This window comes from Sceloporus undulatus, chromosome 4, assembly GCF_019175285.1.
Source record: "Sceloporus undulatus isolate JIND9_A2432 ecotype Alabama chromosome 4, SceUnd_v1.1, whole genome shotgun sequence".
Taxonomy (NCBI): Eukaryota; Metazoa; Chordata; class Lepidosauria; order Squamata; family Phrynosomatidae; genus Sceloporus; species Sceloporus undulatus.
The window spans coordinates 122,050,902-122,067,301 of NC_056525.1; the positions used below are offsets into that span (position 1 = coordinate 122,050,902).

Consider the following 16,400-nt stretch of genomic DNA (forward strand, 5'->3'; position numbering starts at 1 on the left):
ATGGTTTATGTTGCAATATTGTCTTGTGAACTGCAACTGCTCTAAACAACCTACAACATGATGGAATGCCATTGACATGTTCTGGGGACTACTAAGGCACTGAAAGCATAGTGGCTTGCAGTATCTAGAAATGCTTCCAGCCGAATACAGCCAATTTTATTCAATCAAGTAATGTTATATATTCACAGGAGCCATTGTGGCAGGATGCAATTTTACATAGTGAAGTGGCACTTTCAGTCCCCTACCTCTTCATGTCAAGGTTATTCAATTACCAGGGATGGCCACATTTCTATATTACAACAGGCTACTGTGCAACAGTGACTCACCTCAGTGCAGGATACATGACGTATTTTTTGCAACCAAGGTGGCCCTACCATGAGACAAGATGGAACATGTGGATTTGAGCACCATTAAGGCTGCCTGCATAGAATCCAGAACTCATGGAACCATGGAACACAACCCATGAGAAAGTTCTCCTAAAGAAGCTCAACTGAAATAAACAGAGCACCATGTGCCTTATGATAGTTAGCATGGATTAGAAAACTTTTTCTTTTACTGTATCTCTCCGAATCCCCCCTCATCTTGAGTCCCTAAATTGGGAGAAAGGTGGGATATATGTAAATAAATAGTAATACTAATAAAATAATTTATACTGGTCATATTGATGAGGACATTATGGGAGATGTCAATTGTTTAATTTAAAAAAATCTGAACTCTGCAGATTAGTAAGAGACATCATTTGAGCTTCTACCTTAGCCAATACGGTAGCTGGTACATTCTTGCAGTACAAGTGGAATGTACTGAAATATTGCTTACTGTTCACCATAATGCAAAAAAACAGATTACTATTAATAACAATTAATACAAACTGTGGATGACTAATACCTTGGCAAATCCTTGGTTAATGAACTTATTAGTTAATTAAATGATAGATACACAAAGAAGAGCTGCATGGATTGGGGAGGGTGTTGGCCCCAAAATACTTTGTACCTATGTCTGCATAGACACTTCATAAACCAGAGCACAGAGTGCGATCTGCACTCATAATTAATCCAGTTTGACACTACTTTAACTCCATGGCTCAATGCTATGGATTCTGGGATTGTAGTTTTTGGGGCACCAGAGCTCTCTGACAGAAAAGGTTAAATGTACAAAAGTACAAATCCAGATAGCATTGCAGTTACAGGGATATCACTGGATTATTTCTGCAAGGCAGCCACTGAGATGTGACCTGTAAAATTCAGAACTTTGGAAAACAATGCAGATTTTTAATAAATCAAACACGGCATTGCTAGGTTTCACCTAACAGCTTTAGTAGAAGAGGCTTAGAGAGCCAGCATGGTGTAATGATTTGATTGTTAGACCAAGACACTGGGAGACTAGGGTTCGAATCCCCACTTAGCCATAGAAACACACTGGGTGACCTTAGCCAAGTCACATTCTCTTAGCCTCAGGAAAAGACAAGGGAAATCCACCTCTGAATACTGAAAACTCTGTGATAGGTTCACCTTAGGGTCACCATAACCAGAAATGAATAGAAGACACACAACAACATAGGACTGAGATAATAATAATAATAATAATAATAATAATAATAATAATAATAATAATTTGTTTTATTTATATACTGCTGTTCCAAAGATCATAGCGGTGAACAGCAAATAAGCTAATTAGCAAGTAAGCTAATTTGCCCCCAACAGTCTGGGTACTCATTTTAGCTCCCTCCTCGGAAGGATGCAAGCCTGAGTCGAGCTTGGGCCCTTTTGCTGGTCTTGAACTCGCAACCTTGTGGTTTCGAGTGAATGGCTGCAGTACAGGCATTTAACCACTGCGCCACCAGGGCTCATACACATGCTCTGAAATAACTCTTATTTCCTCCATCAGATGATAATGACATTTTTTAATGATGTTGGGACGGGACAAAAACAAGAACAGTTACTTTTGGGAAATACAATTCCCAGATTCTCCCACTGGCCCCAGTATGGCCAGTGGCATGACATTTGGCTGCAAAACAGCCAGATAGAAAATTCAGCAACGTTGGGACTAGCATTTTTTAAAGCTTCATGTTAAAAATGTTCTTCTGGTTATGTGCCTTCAAGTCATTTCTGACATATGGTGGCCCAAAGATCCACCTATCCTAGGGTCTTCTTGACAAGGTTTGCTCAGAAGTGTTTGCCAGTGTCTCCCCCTGAGGCCAAGAGAATTTGATCTGTCCAAGGTGGTTTCCATTTGAAACCTGGTCTCCTAGAGTCCTGGTTCAACATCCAAACCAGTACATCATGCTGGCTTTCTTAAAATGTTTGACTTAATCATTTCTAAGCACACACCAATTCAAAAAGCATGAGCAGATTGCTACTGGGTGAGACTGGAAAAATCCATTGAGCCCAGCACTGTTTTCTACACTAGCCAGTCATATGACTCTAACTTGCCACAAGCAGGGCAAGTTAGTATTTTGTCTCTCCTGCTGGCATCACAAATTCACCAGCACATATTCTCCATGCCTCCAAACACAAACATTTTGATTAGTAATCACAGCTAAAGATATTAGTAATTTCACTTCCAGTATGTCATAAGGCCTGAACAGACAGGGTCGAAATAAAGCTGCTTCGGGTCACTTTGGAGGTATGTTGTTTAAATGACACATGCATCATAAGAGTCCAGAAGCTGCACCAAAGCTCTGCTCCAGTCCTTAGTACTGGAGTTTGGCTTTGGGGTGGTTTCTGGCCTCTTAGGACGCATGCATCATTTAAACAGCATACCTCCACAGTGACCTGAAGGAACTTTATTTTGGCCTGTCTGTTCGGCCCCATAGTTTCAAAAGGGCTGGGTTGTTTTTTTCTTGATTTGATCTACAGTTCCCAGAATCCTGCAGCCAGCATGGCTAGCATGGCTACTAGTTGTGGTAGCAGGAAAATTCTAGGAGTTGTAATCCAATTTTTTTAAAAAAAGAAAAAACCCAAACAGTTCCAAACTCTGCAAAATAACGCATTAATCAGGAAATATACCCGAGAATATTTGAAGCAACAACTGTTTTTTTCTTGGAAAAATAATTTGAGAGGGAGGGTTAATTCACCATGATCCAGAAAAGTTATTGCATGTACACAAATGATATGTACAAAGATGCATTCATTAAACATTAAGCAATTTCCCCAACAATATGCATGGATATATAACTCTCCTGCATCATTAAACATACTTGCCTCTGCACAATGTGCATGAACTGCACAGTTTTGAAATATAAACTGTTTCAAGAGAGTTTTGTAAGCTGATAAGCAGGAAAGCTCCTTAAACATTCCATACATGCCTAACACATGCTGTCAACCTGATGTGTCACATGTGATTTCACGCCCAATGGGTGCCAAAGAATGGCATTCATCACAAGCCCCACTGACGTGAATGGAACTTGGGAGAGAACAGTTGTTCTCTTACAGAGATCTTGTTCATTTCAATCAGACTTCTGGAGGACAAAGAGGTACCAACAAATACTATAAAACCAGAGTGCAAGTAGCTAATACCAAGCCATAGAAAAATACCAAGCCAAGTTTTGAACAATTTCTTTTGCTATAACAAAACTTAAATTGAACACAGACAATACTAATAGGGTTGCTTTGACTGGTTGCTTCTCATTTCTTGATGAGAGTATCACAAACCAAGACAAAGTAAACTCCTGTGGCACTTGATAGGGTAGAAAAGGTGAAAGAAGAAGACAGCAAGGGCTGGACACAGACTGTGGTTTTCTACATTTACCCCACATCCCCAGACCTGCGTTCTGTGGGGTCCCACACTCTGAAACCCTGAAAGAATTACTAATTGGCAGAATTGCAGCTTTTTTTATCAGGCCATGTGGGCACAGTTGAGCTGCTGTACCGTTGGATAAAGGCCATTCATATTTTATTTGGTGACAGTACTCAATCAACAAGTACATTGACACAGATACCTTTCTTTCAAGAAATTCAGGGGCGCTTATATGTAATTCCAAGTTATACAACTATTATTTGTGGTCAGAATTAAAAGTACAGCGAGGAAGAAGTCCATGGAATATATTATGGTTCATGTAGCAAACTCCAAAAAGGCAGGTGAAGTTCCATTAATTCTCACCAGCATTCAGCCACCACAATGACACATAGAAGACGGCATCACCCCTTGCAAGGACCATAAGGGAGCCTTGGTCCAGACTGGAGTAGTGGTCTCCTTCAGGTGAATTGCTAGAGTGAGAGTGCAAGGCAAGCAGAAGGTAATATTCTGTTGACTAGGCAAGAATATATCAGGCTCCTCGTTGACTAGAGCAAGACTGGCCTATCCAGAGGCCTCTTCCAGCCTGCCAGTTATGGAAACCAATGCTGTACACTTATATGTGCTACACCTACAGTAGTTTCTTGAGTACACATGAACCTATGTAGACTATTGGAATAAGTCAAAGCCAGAGGCCATAGGTTTTTAGACAATGCCAAGTCTATGATGCCACACAATGTCATGTAGACATTTTAGATATCTAGTGCAGAAGGCAATTTAGAAGCCGATGAGGCTTAATGCTTGATTCCACCACAACAGCTTTCATTGCACTTCACCTCACCACTCTTGCTGTGCAAAGACAGGGGAATAAAAGCTCTACAAATATTGTTTGGAAAGTGTAAGGAAGAAAGCACCTCTAGTGAGGGACCTGTAGCTGTTGCAAGAGGCATTTCCTGCCTTGGCCTTATTTTTCCTGCATAGGCTAGTGGTACTCTACTTGTTGTTATGATGGGTGAAGATACAATGATACTGTCTCTGGACCTGAATCAATGTAGTCCTGTTCTTTGACACTGCTGAACAAGGTATTTTGAATATTTTGTTTGCCAGTTAAGAAAAAGTGGCTGAGAAATGCTGCTGCTGGGGGAAAATGCATAATAAGCAGTTTCTGGATTCCTTCAGCATAACCAAGAGACAGAAGCCAGGGTGGGGTAGGCAGACAACAAGACAGGATCACTTCTCTGTCATTCTCCTTGAGTTCTACAGGGAAACGGAAGGGGACTGCAATCTAGAACATACCAGAGGGGATAAAGCTGCCCCTGCTCCAAATATTATAGTTATACCCATCCCAGCAATCTCTCCTTGTCCAGTTGCTATGTTCTTCTGTATCTGAATGACTGCCATTCTATCCTGAGAAAGAAATATAAAGTCCTGCACATATGCAATACTCAGGTAAGAGTGCAGGATAACATTTCCCACACTCATACCTGACACATGGCAGACTATTCTCTTGTAACAGGGGAAACTCCAAGGACAATGTGACACATTTGAGGCAGACCAGGGGTCCTTAGTATATGCAGACCCTCCTTCAATGTACACCCTTAGTTAAAGAGAACCGAGAACTTTTTGAGCCACGGTCTCAGACCAGGCTCTGGGTGGGGCTGCTCAGAGCGAGAGGAAGGATCTGAGGCAGCATACTTGCACAATGTCCTGCATGCTCCCTTCACAGCAAATGTGTTCAATCTGGAATCCAATTCAGTGTCTTTTTAAGCCAGGATAAAAATTAATCACCTAACCAGTGATTCAAATTAAAATCCCCACTCTATCCAGAAACACATTCTGAAATGGTGGGAGAGACCTCGCCTTTTACGATTCTTTTGCCACCATCTCTGTGTGTATAAAAAGGTAGGTAATACCACGCTAAGGATCATTTAGCAAACATGAAGGAATCTAGAGTCCTGAGCAAGCATTCAACAGAGATGCCCACCGCTGTCCATGGTACTGAAAGGACAGTGTTCTTTGGAGAGCTGGGCTGGAGGCAGCCAGGAACCTTCCCTGGTGCTGATTGCACTATCAGTATTGCTTAGCCACAGCTCAGTTCATTCAGGAGACAAAAGGGCACAATCCCTTCCACAATGGGGGCCAGCCCCCTCAACAGGCAGCACAGGTGTGCCAAGTACGGTGAAAAGAGCCATTTGTCTGAATAGCTAGAACTAGAAATCAGCAACACAAAAGCCTGGCAGGGAGAAATGGTGGGCGTGGGTGGGCTTGAGGCAGTTAAAGCACTAACATTATGCCTCAGCTTCTTGTGCTTTAGATCCCTCCCCTCCACAAGAGAGGAGGGGGATTTCAGTTTTGATTAGTTCATGGCAACAAATCAGCTAATGCAAGGGTGGCGTATGCTGTCACAGTCAGTTTTAATTTGCCCTTACCTTACTCTGGGTTAACTGTCATGAGCCCCAATTCCCAACTCTTGGAGACCAGTGCCTGGCCTCTTTCACTAGGGCAGTGACACAGGTATTGCCTGGGGTGGTAATAGAAACAGCTTCTACTCCTCATCAACCCAGCACCCTCCCAATGTATCCTCCCAATGTACACCCCATCATCCTCAGCCAGCATGTTGCCGTGATGGTGCACATTGTGATGATGGGAGGGTGCCACTTTGGGGCCAGATGTCTTATCTTAACAGCAGAAAGGTCCACATGCTTATTTTTTGTAAGAGAACAACTACAAAAGAGCTAAGGTAAAGCGCTATAGACAGAAAATGCATGGCACATTGCAATCAAAGGTATGTTCGTATGCTGTCTCTAAAGTAAATTTGATGCACAAGGGGAATGGATGCAACATTTTTAAACATCAGGTCTTTCCCCCCACTTTGGGGAAGAAAAGAAAAGGATTATTATTACTGTCCACAATGTAGGAACGGTTCATGTGAGAGGATCCACAATTTGTTCTGCCCCCATTTTGTTCTGCCCCCATTTTCATTTCAGTTAACAATAAGGCAATTCTTCTAAATCTAAATAATCAGCCACTGAATAAATGAAGCTTTTCTCAGCCCATTGAAGAGTTCTGGTCAATTTAAAAGCTTGCGTACTTTTGCACCACATCAAAATTGGTTCAGTCAAAAGGACTGCAATGCCCATTTAGCATGGGTTTTTTTTCCCCCAAAAGGCTCAGTATGCATTAAGATGTCGCTCTCAGTAAGTATGCTAAACTGCACAGAGCAAGCCCCATGGAATGCTCACAAGTGGATGAGAGAGTTTCTTGTGAATATGAGGAATTCAGCTTTCGAAAAAGCTAATGATTAAATATGGACTCAAGTTCCCCTTTCCTCTGTCATTACTTTCCAATTACAATGTGTCCTTAAGATTCTGGAGAACTTCTAGCCTCTAGTCTTGGCCGGACCCAATGCATCCTATTCCAGATCCCTTCAGCCAACAAGCTGGGCTGTGGCTTTCTCAAAAGAGCCAAGCCAGCCGGTCCAACACAGATGACAGGTCTCACCTGTAGCCAGGCGAGGAGAAAGACAGGTTGCAACATCAGAAAAACTAGAAAGACAAGCAATCACAAAGAAGCCGTAGGAATAAAAAGTCAGGGTGGGACCACCACACATGCACTTAATGTCGCTCTCTCCATGTGGTTGGGTACAGAATAGAATGGGAGACAGGACAGCTTACCTTTGCCCACACTGCTGATTCAGCAAGTGCCACACATGGCATGTAAAAATCAGCTAGAATAGGGGCAGAAGAAGAGAGAGAAGGAAAGGATATGGCCAGTCGATAAGCTTCTTGGCATATTTCCTGACAATGTTATCTTCCCCAAAGATGAAGAGTGATCTGTTGACTGTGAAGCAGTTCTGTCGGACGGGGATAGGGTTGTACAGTGCCATCGTCCTGGCCCTTTGGGCTTTGGTTTGCTTATAGGCTCCTGGGGTCCCCCCTTGAGGTGCCGGGGCTCCCTGGCGGTTCCTGTTCTGTTCAGTGGCTCCATCACTGGATCCCAGCCTGCCAGCCATCGCCTCACCAAAGCGAGCCATTCTGGAAGGAAAAGAGAGAAGTGATCCGATCAAGGCCCCCTCCTGCCCACAAAGAAGCAACAAAGCAGGAATCAACGTGTCTGTGGGGAGTGGAGGGGGTGATGATCCCACAAGAGCACCCCCTGTCTCCTCTTTCTTGGTGATGCTTTCAAAGCCACACGTTCAAGGACTCCTCCATTCCTCTGGAAGCAGTGCTTGGCATTTCAGGCATACAATCCTTTCAACAGAAAACACAAGGCATGTTTTTTTAAAGACAAGGGGGGAAAAAAGAAAAATCCCCACCAAGTCAGACAACTCAGCAAGCAATAGCCATGGTGAATGCTTCAGAGAATGGTCAGATTTCTCCTAATAGGAGGTAGGTAGGGTTGTGTGTGTGTGAAAGAGAGAGAGAGAGTGTGTGTGTATGTGTGATCTGGGAGAGGCAGCTCAGATCCAGTGCCTTTTTACGGTGGAGCTCACTGCACTGAGGCTGGGCTTTAAATCAGATACGTTCTCTTGCTCCTCCTCCTCCTCTTCCTCCTCCTGGCTTTGTTTAAAGAAAATAACCCAAATAATAACAATAAAGAGACAGGGTCTCATCCCTTCTCCACCTCCTTCCTTGGACCCCCACAAAGGATCCAATCTAGAGGCACTGGGGTGGCTGTCACAATCAGCCAGGAAAGGGTCTCTGCCATCCAAGCCCTTCTTCCATCTGCCCATCAGGAAAGGGAGAAGATTGCCATTGGGTGAGCCAGGATGCGAAGAGGTGGAGAAACAGGTTGCAGCCCACTCCAGCCTAGTTAGGGAGCAAAGTGTTTTAACTTCCTTGCCATCGGCTCCATCTTCCTGCTTAAAATGGGAAAAAATTATCTCAATTTTCCATGCAAGGTGGGGGGGAGAGAAAAGCATCCACCTCCCTCTTTCTCCCACACAGTACCTTTCACAAGAGAATTAATACAATTACACTGGGAGGGGAGTGCATGCTAACAATGACTTTGACTAAGCTTCTGTGCCCTTCTATTCATTTTCTCTCCCCACCATCATCACAGAGAGAGAGAGGGAGGGAAGGAAGGAAGGAGAGAGAGAGAGAGAGAACACACTTCTGTTTAGCAACCAGATTATCCATGGGAGGATAAGAAAGAAGGGGAGAGATTCAAGAAAGAACAAAGAAATTTCATTTTAGTTCTGGGTAGGAGCATAAGATTGCTGAACAGAGGGGTGAAAAAACCCACAGAGATAGCTAGGTAATTTCTTTTTAGATAATGTCTCAATAGCTTCTCTTTTTTAGGGCAAAGGGATCTTGTAGCACCTTTGAGACTAACCGAAAGCAAATGCATCTGAAGAAGTAGAATCATGCCTAAAAAAGCTCACACTACCAGCTTCTTTCAGTTAGTCTCAAAGGTACTGCGAAATCCCTTTGCATACTGATTTTCCAGACTAACATGGCTATGTTTTTGAGTTCTCTTCTGTGGTGCAGGGAGGATGAAGTCGGCTTCCACTTCCTTGTTTGCAATCCTCAGTTTTTCTTTCTTTTTCACATGCAGATATGTGGATGGGGATTGAATGAAAATCTGGGATATGAACAGTAACGCCCAGTCCCCAGAATACCCAGCTCAGATGTCCAGGCCATTGGACAACTGCCCTTCAGGAACTGCTAATAGATATGCTGACATCTGAACCATAAATATGTTTGCAGTGACTTCAAAAGAGTAACTTTTTTTGGATTATAGCTCCCAAAACTTCCCAGCTAGCAAGGCTGCTGGACATCACATGCTTGTGTGCAGTGTGTCTCCCTGCAACCCTCAAAGTGGAAACAAAATTCGGAGAAGTGGGACTGAAGAGTAGTCTGGTGTATCTCCCTTCCTCTTCTTTTAAGCAACTGCCTGCAAAGACTCCAGGACTGAAAGTGGCAAGATAAGATGGAGGGGCACTTAAAATTGCCCATCCATCTCTCCCCTTCTCTAAACATGCCCTCCACCTTTCTACCTCTGGAAGAAAACATCTCCCCAGCAAAACATATCTGAGAAAGGTTACAGTTGGATACCTCAAACAGGAACATCTTGTACCAAAATGATTTCAGTAAGGCTTTCACAAGGTTCCCCATGACATTCTTGCAAATAAGCTTGTAAAATGTGGGCTGGACAAGGTAACTGTTACAGGATTTGTAATTGGTTGACCAGCCGAACCCAAAGGGTGCTCAACAATGCTTCCATTTCAGCCTGGAGAAAAGTGACCACAGGGCTCTGTCCTGGGACTAGTAATATTCAACATCTTTATCAATGACTTGGAAGACAGAATTGGGGGCATACTTATCAGATTTGCAGATGACACCAAATTAGGAGGAGTAGCTAAAACCCCAGAGGACAGGATCAAATATTCAAAATGACCTGAATAGACTAGAAAGCTGGGCCAAAGTTAACAAAATGAATTTCAACACGGAGAAATGTAAGATACTGCACTTAGGGAGGAAAAATGAAATGCACAGATATAAGATGAGGGACACCTACATGTGAAAGGGATCTCGGAGTCCAAGTAGACGACAAATTGAACATGAGTCAACAGTGTGACGCGGCAGCTAAAAAAGCCAATGCAATTTTAGTCTGCATCAATAGAAGTATAGTGTCTAGATCAAGAGAAGTAATAGTGCCACTGTATTCTGCTTTGGTCAGGCCCCATCTGGAATACTGTGTCCAGTTCTGGGCACCACAATTTAAAAAGGATGTTGAGAAACTGGAGCGTGTCCAAAGGGGGGTGACTAAAATGGTGAAGGGTCTGGAAACCATGTCCTATGAGGAATGACTTAGGGAGCTGGGGATATTTAGCCTGGAGAAGAGAAGGTTAAGAGGTGATGTGATAGCTCTGTTTAAATACCTGAAGGGATGTTACATTGAGGGAGGGAGCAAGCTTGTTTTCTGCTGCTCCAGAGACTAGGACCCGGAGCAATGGATGCAAACTCCAGGAAAAGAGATTCCACCTCAACATTAGCAGGAACTTCCTGACAATAAGGGCTGTTGGACAGTGGAACACACTCCTTTCTCAAAGTGTGGTGGAGTCTCCTTCCCTAGAGGTCTTTAAACAGAGGCTGGATGGCCATTTGTCAGGTATGCTTTGATTGTGATTTCCTGCATGGCAGAATGGGGTTGGACTGGATGGCCCGTGTGGTCTCTTCTAACTCTATGATTCTATGATTGGGCTGACATGTTTGCAAATGTTCGTAGATGACTGCTGTTTTGTTTAGTGCTTGGCATTTAAAGAACTGGGGATGTTATTCTTTTTAAAGTGACATTTGCCTTGCTTTTTTTTATTACAAAGTGTGTTGTCCTTGAGCGTCTTCAAATACACAAGGCTGCTGATAAATGCCAGATATCATTACATTACATACATCTATATAAAACTGGCAGAAGGGGGAAACTGCAGATCTCTATGCAAATCTGTCATGAATGCTGCTGTTGTTGGCAGCCCAGACTGCAGCCATCATATGTTTATCAAACCACTCAGCCACTCCCACTGCCCCTAATAATTCTGAGATAGGACAGCCTTGCGAAAAGGGCTGGATGACATTGAGTGGTCCCTGCCTGCCAGCTCAGATTTTGCTTCAGCACAAAGGCAGGAGACATCACTGCTGAATTATTTCAATATTGCAATCAGTGTTTTAATGCCTGCTGTAAACCTCTTGGAGCAAGGATGGAGAGCCTCTTCTTTTTGGCCTGAATTCTAACTTAGTCCAAGGGGTGTCATATTCCATCCATGGATGGGTATAAGGAAAGAGTGGGGGGAGAAAACCTAGGCAATATAGGTGGAACTGCATACAGTTTTACTTATTTAGATCCTTCCTCAGCAAAAATACAAAACACAGCTTCTGTCTACTCAGGAGCAAGCCCTAGTGCAAGGCACAGGTCAGTTCCATATCTCAGCTTTCCTGCCCAAAGCTTGCTGGCTTGGTGACCCCCTACAGGTTACATCCAGCCCCCATGCCAAAGGTTCCCAATCCCTGTTTTAGAGATTAGTATCTGAAAAGCAGGTATATTAAAACAAATAAGAATTTAACTGATGCTACTTTTCTATGACAAGACATACTGGGGCTCAGTAGTTACAGACCCTGGCCTAGAAGCCTTCTTTTTAAACCATCCCAGATTAGCAAATGGAGAGAGGGTTACAGGGTGCATCCAATCATGGTGAATAATAAAAACTATTCTGACACAAGAAAAGTATTTATACAGTGCATTTTAACAGTTAAGTCCTCTTCTCATAAGTTATTTCAGCAATGATCACAAAGTTCATGGAAAGAAGAAAAGCAGAGGAGGGGAGGAAGAATTCAACAGTGCCTTTGAGAATAATGGATATAATTATACATAAGCTTTCATCGGGTCCAGTCTGCTTCATCAGATGCAGATGAATATGGTCACAGAAGGTAGGCCATCATAACTATCCCCATATTGCAGAGGAAGGGCTGAGGCAGACAGAACATGGTTGGTCTAAGGCAGGCATGGAAATTGTGTGGCCTCCAAATGCTGTCAGACTGCAACTCCTAGCATACCACACCAATGGCCTTGCTGGTAAGATTTGCTGGGAGCTGCAGTTCAACATTTGGAAGGCCATATTTTGCCAATCTCTGGTCTAAAACAATACAGTCAAGGAAAAGCCTTTGCTTGTGGCTGAGGTGAGATCTGAACTGGAAATTGCACGTTCATCGTGAGTACAAATAAAATAGGATGTCCTCATGTATCACCTTAAATTCTCGGGAGGAAAAGCAAGATGCAGATAGGGAAAATCTAACTGATATTCACTGGGTTAAATCCAGAGAGATTTGGGGATTAAGTACAAAGACCATAGTAAATCTGGAGGACTAAATATTTGCTAATATGCTTACACAATATCGATTTATCTAACCTGGGTGGAAAAATACAGAGTAGCTACTGCCTTTTCTCCACACACAATTACCAAAGAGAGCTGGCAATGCATTGCCACTCCACATGCAAACATTCACCCTGGGATGAGTGGTGGCCCTCCACTTTCATGAATCAAAGTAAAAGGATACAGTCAGTAAAAGGACTAAGATACATGGGGTGGGGATGCTTCCCATCCTTGACAGATCTCTGGGATAGTTCCTGACACAAACAAGTCAAACAAATTCACTCCCTTCTGTATAACTATACCTCTGTATAAAGGGACCAGAGCAGATTTTAACTTTGCTCAACAAACTGGGAGGGGGGGGTTTCATGGTATATTTAAGACACTGTGAAGTGGAGTCCCTCATAAGGATGCGATCAAAGCACAAGTGCATAGGGTCTTTTCTTAATCCAGAGTAAGGCCACTGGATCTACCTCTCCCTTTTCAGCAACTCAGCTGTTGTGTTCTCTCATGCCTGTTACCCAAAGGAAGGCAGGGGGAGACTAAACAGTAACTTCCTTTTAAATATTGGGAAAATTAGGTCAAGCTTTGCAGGAGGCTAGATAACCTCAGGACTGTTGATACCTGCCTATACTGGTAATAACTGAGGAAAATCCCAGGTTGGGATGAATTAAGAAGGTTTTATTTAGAAATTTGCAAGAGTGCACCCACACACGCAATAGCAATTCAGAAAGACACAGCATTCAGAAATAACTGGAGTGGGAATATGAAGATTGGAATGAGGAGTTTGAGGGGTTTGAACAGGGCAATGTTTACATGTCCAAAGACCAGACCATGGAAAGCAAGAGCGGGGTCTGAGAGTGACACAGTCATGGAGCACAAACTGAGGGCCAACTGTGTGCAAGGAGGCTAGGTTCTGGAACCAATAGTTACACCTGATAACTAGCCTCTGAGAGATGACAACATGAAGGACACCTCATAACTTGCCTTTGAGAGATGGCAACATGAAGGACACATGGAACGAAGAGTCATATGAAGATGAATCAGAAATTCTAAAAACTGAGGTGGAAGCTGCAATAAAGGAAATGGCAAAAAAAACAAGACTCCAAGAACAGATGATATTCCAATAGAACTGTTGCAATCCACATTAATAGAGTCAACTCTAGTGCTAATAAACATATGTCAACAGATATGGAAAACAAAATAATGGCCTACTGACTGGAAGCAAACAATATACATCCCCATCCACAAGAAAAGGAGATACAAGATCCTGCAGCAATTATAGAACCACAGCACTAATCTCCCATGCAAGCAAAATCATGCTCAAAATTCTGCAACATAGTCTCCAACCATACACGGAGAGAGAAATCCCAGAAGTCCAAGCAGGGTTCAGGAAAGGAAGAGACACCAGGGATCACATTGCAAATATTCGATGGCTAATGGAGCGTAGCAGGGAGTTAAAAAAAAAATCAGGTGCTTTATAGACTATAGCAAAGCCTTTGACTGCATAGATCATGAAAGGTTATGAAACACCCTTAAAGACATGGGAGTGCCAACACATCTGATAGTTGTGGTGAGGAATCTGTCCTCAGGGACAAGAGGCTATTGTTAGAACAGAATGCAGAGAAGCAGAATGGTTCCCAGCTGGCAGAGGGGTCAGACAAGGCTGCATTCTATCACCCTACCTATTCAACTTATATGCAGAACATATTGTAAGGAAAGCAGGCTTGGACATGGTAGAGGGAGGAGTGAAAATAGGAGGAAGAAATATCAACAATCTGAGATATGCTGACGATACCATAATACTAGCAGAGAACCTAACAGACCTCGAACAACTACTAAGGAAGATCAAAGAAGAAAGTGCAATGGCAGGCTTACTATTGAACATAAAGAAAATAAAAATAATGACCACAGAGAACTTACACAAACTCAAACTAGGCAATGGGGAAATAGAAATAGTAAAAGAGTTCCCATACCTGGGATCAAACACTGATAGAAATGGAGACTGCATCCAGGAAATCAGAAGAAGACTAGGAATGGAGAGGGCAGCTATGAAAGAACTAGAAAAGATCCTAAAATGCAAAGACATACAACTCAGCACAACAGTCAGAATTATACAAACTACTGTATTTCCTATTATTACCATGTGTGGATGTGAGAGCTGGACAGTCAAGAAAGAAAATAGGAGGAAAATCAACTCATTTGAGATGTGGTGCTGAAGAAGAGCGCTGAGGATTCCATGGACAGCCAAAAGAACAAACAAATGGGTCTTAGAACAGATCAAGCCAGAAATATCCCTAGAAGCCAAGATGATAAGATTTAGACTGTCATACTTTGGACATATGAGAAGGCATTAATAACTGGAAAAGGCAATAATGTTAGGAAAATTGGAGGGAAGTAGAAAGAAAGGCTACATGCTAGATGGATGGACTTTATTAAAGAGACCATGAATGTGAGCTTGCAGGTGCTAGGCAGAGCAGTAGGGGGGGGGGGCTGGAAATGTCTGATCCATAGGATCACCATGGGAGGGGGGGCTGGAGATGTCTCATCCATAGGGTCACCATGGGCCAAGATCAATGTGGAGGCAGTTAACGCTAACAACAACAACAACTACTACAACAAGCCTCTGGGGATGTGCTTAATGATCTGTAGCAATGTAATGAAAACTTGATGGCTTTCTCAGGAATTGACAATGAGGTTCTGGACTGGGTGATGGCATTTAACCTTAGATTAACAAAATCAGCAATTGGAAGAAGAAAACCCCAGGGTGAATAGACAGGGAAGTTGGATGGAGACACAACAGGGGGTAGGGCAGAGGAAGATGGCTTACTGTTTTGGTGCAGTGAAACCTCCTTTGTCTCTTGGTGCAAGAGGAAATGCACAATGCCTGGGGAAAGGAAGGAACAATTGGTACACCCATTTAGCTTTGATTGTAGCATTACCTGTGTATTCTTCACTCCTTTCTCATGGGAACATTACCTAGTGTTCCAAAAGGTCATTGTGGCCTCTTATGAACATGCTGGCTCCAGATATGAAAATATGGGGACCCCAAATATAGTGTGCAGTATGCAGGGTGTACTCACATGCCTGGAACATTTCCCCTCTCAGAACACTTTCATAATATCATGTCTCTCTTTTATTCACATATTCAGAACCTATTTTTCCCATGAAATATTCATCTTAGCCACTTGATCATCACTTCCAAATGAGAATGAAAGCCTAAATTCATTTGAATAGCTGATGCAGCTGTATAGCTGTTACTAGACATACACACCTCCAACTACAGGTTTGAAGAACTGCATAATTGATTGCTCATCCAATATATGAATAAAAACTCCACAAAGACTGTAAAAAATTTAGATTGCAAGGGAAATTGTTTCACCTTTCCTTGTACATGCTAGATTTATTTTTCCTGGGAATTCAGAAGTTCACAAGGACATCTCCCTGCTCCAGCTTAAAGCTCAACAACTCAGGCAAGTTAAACAGATGCATTTGCTGTTTGCTGTGGAGGGAGCTGCCAATAAAGACAAAGATCCCAAGAATGGAGGAAAAGTCCACAACTTTATTAAACAGACAACAACAAAGGTAGGGTTGGCCCAAAGCATGAGGTCTGGATCTGAAACATCGATCAACCCCCCCCCCCCCGGGTTGTTTGATGAACTGAAAGGCCTGGTGACAGCCAGGCTTCAGGATGACATAGGAGTTATATAAAATGCCATATCGCAGACATGCAACCGGCCGATCGTATGTTCTCACTTTAAGCCCCGAGTCACCAGGAGGCGCTGCCACAATGTGGTCCCTGCAA

The 16,400-nt window shown here is 43.0% G+C and overlaps 1 protein-coding gene across 1 annotated transcript in view; it reads right to left on the bottom strand.

Annotated features, from left to right (window-relative positions):
• CACNA1E (calcium voltage-gated channel subunit alpha1 E) overlaps positions 1-16,400 on the bottom strand; it is a 378,294-nt gene that overhangs the window by 323,732 nt on the left and 38,162 nt on the right. Inside the window, 1 exon segment of the mRNA XM_042461588.1 lies at positions 7,500-7,766. Coding sequence (XP_042317522.1) covers positions 7,500-7,766 — 267 coding nt within the window.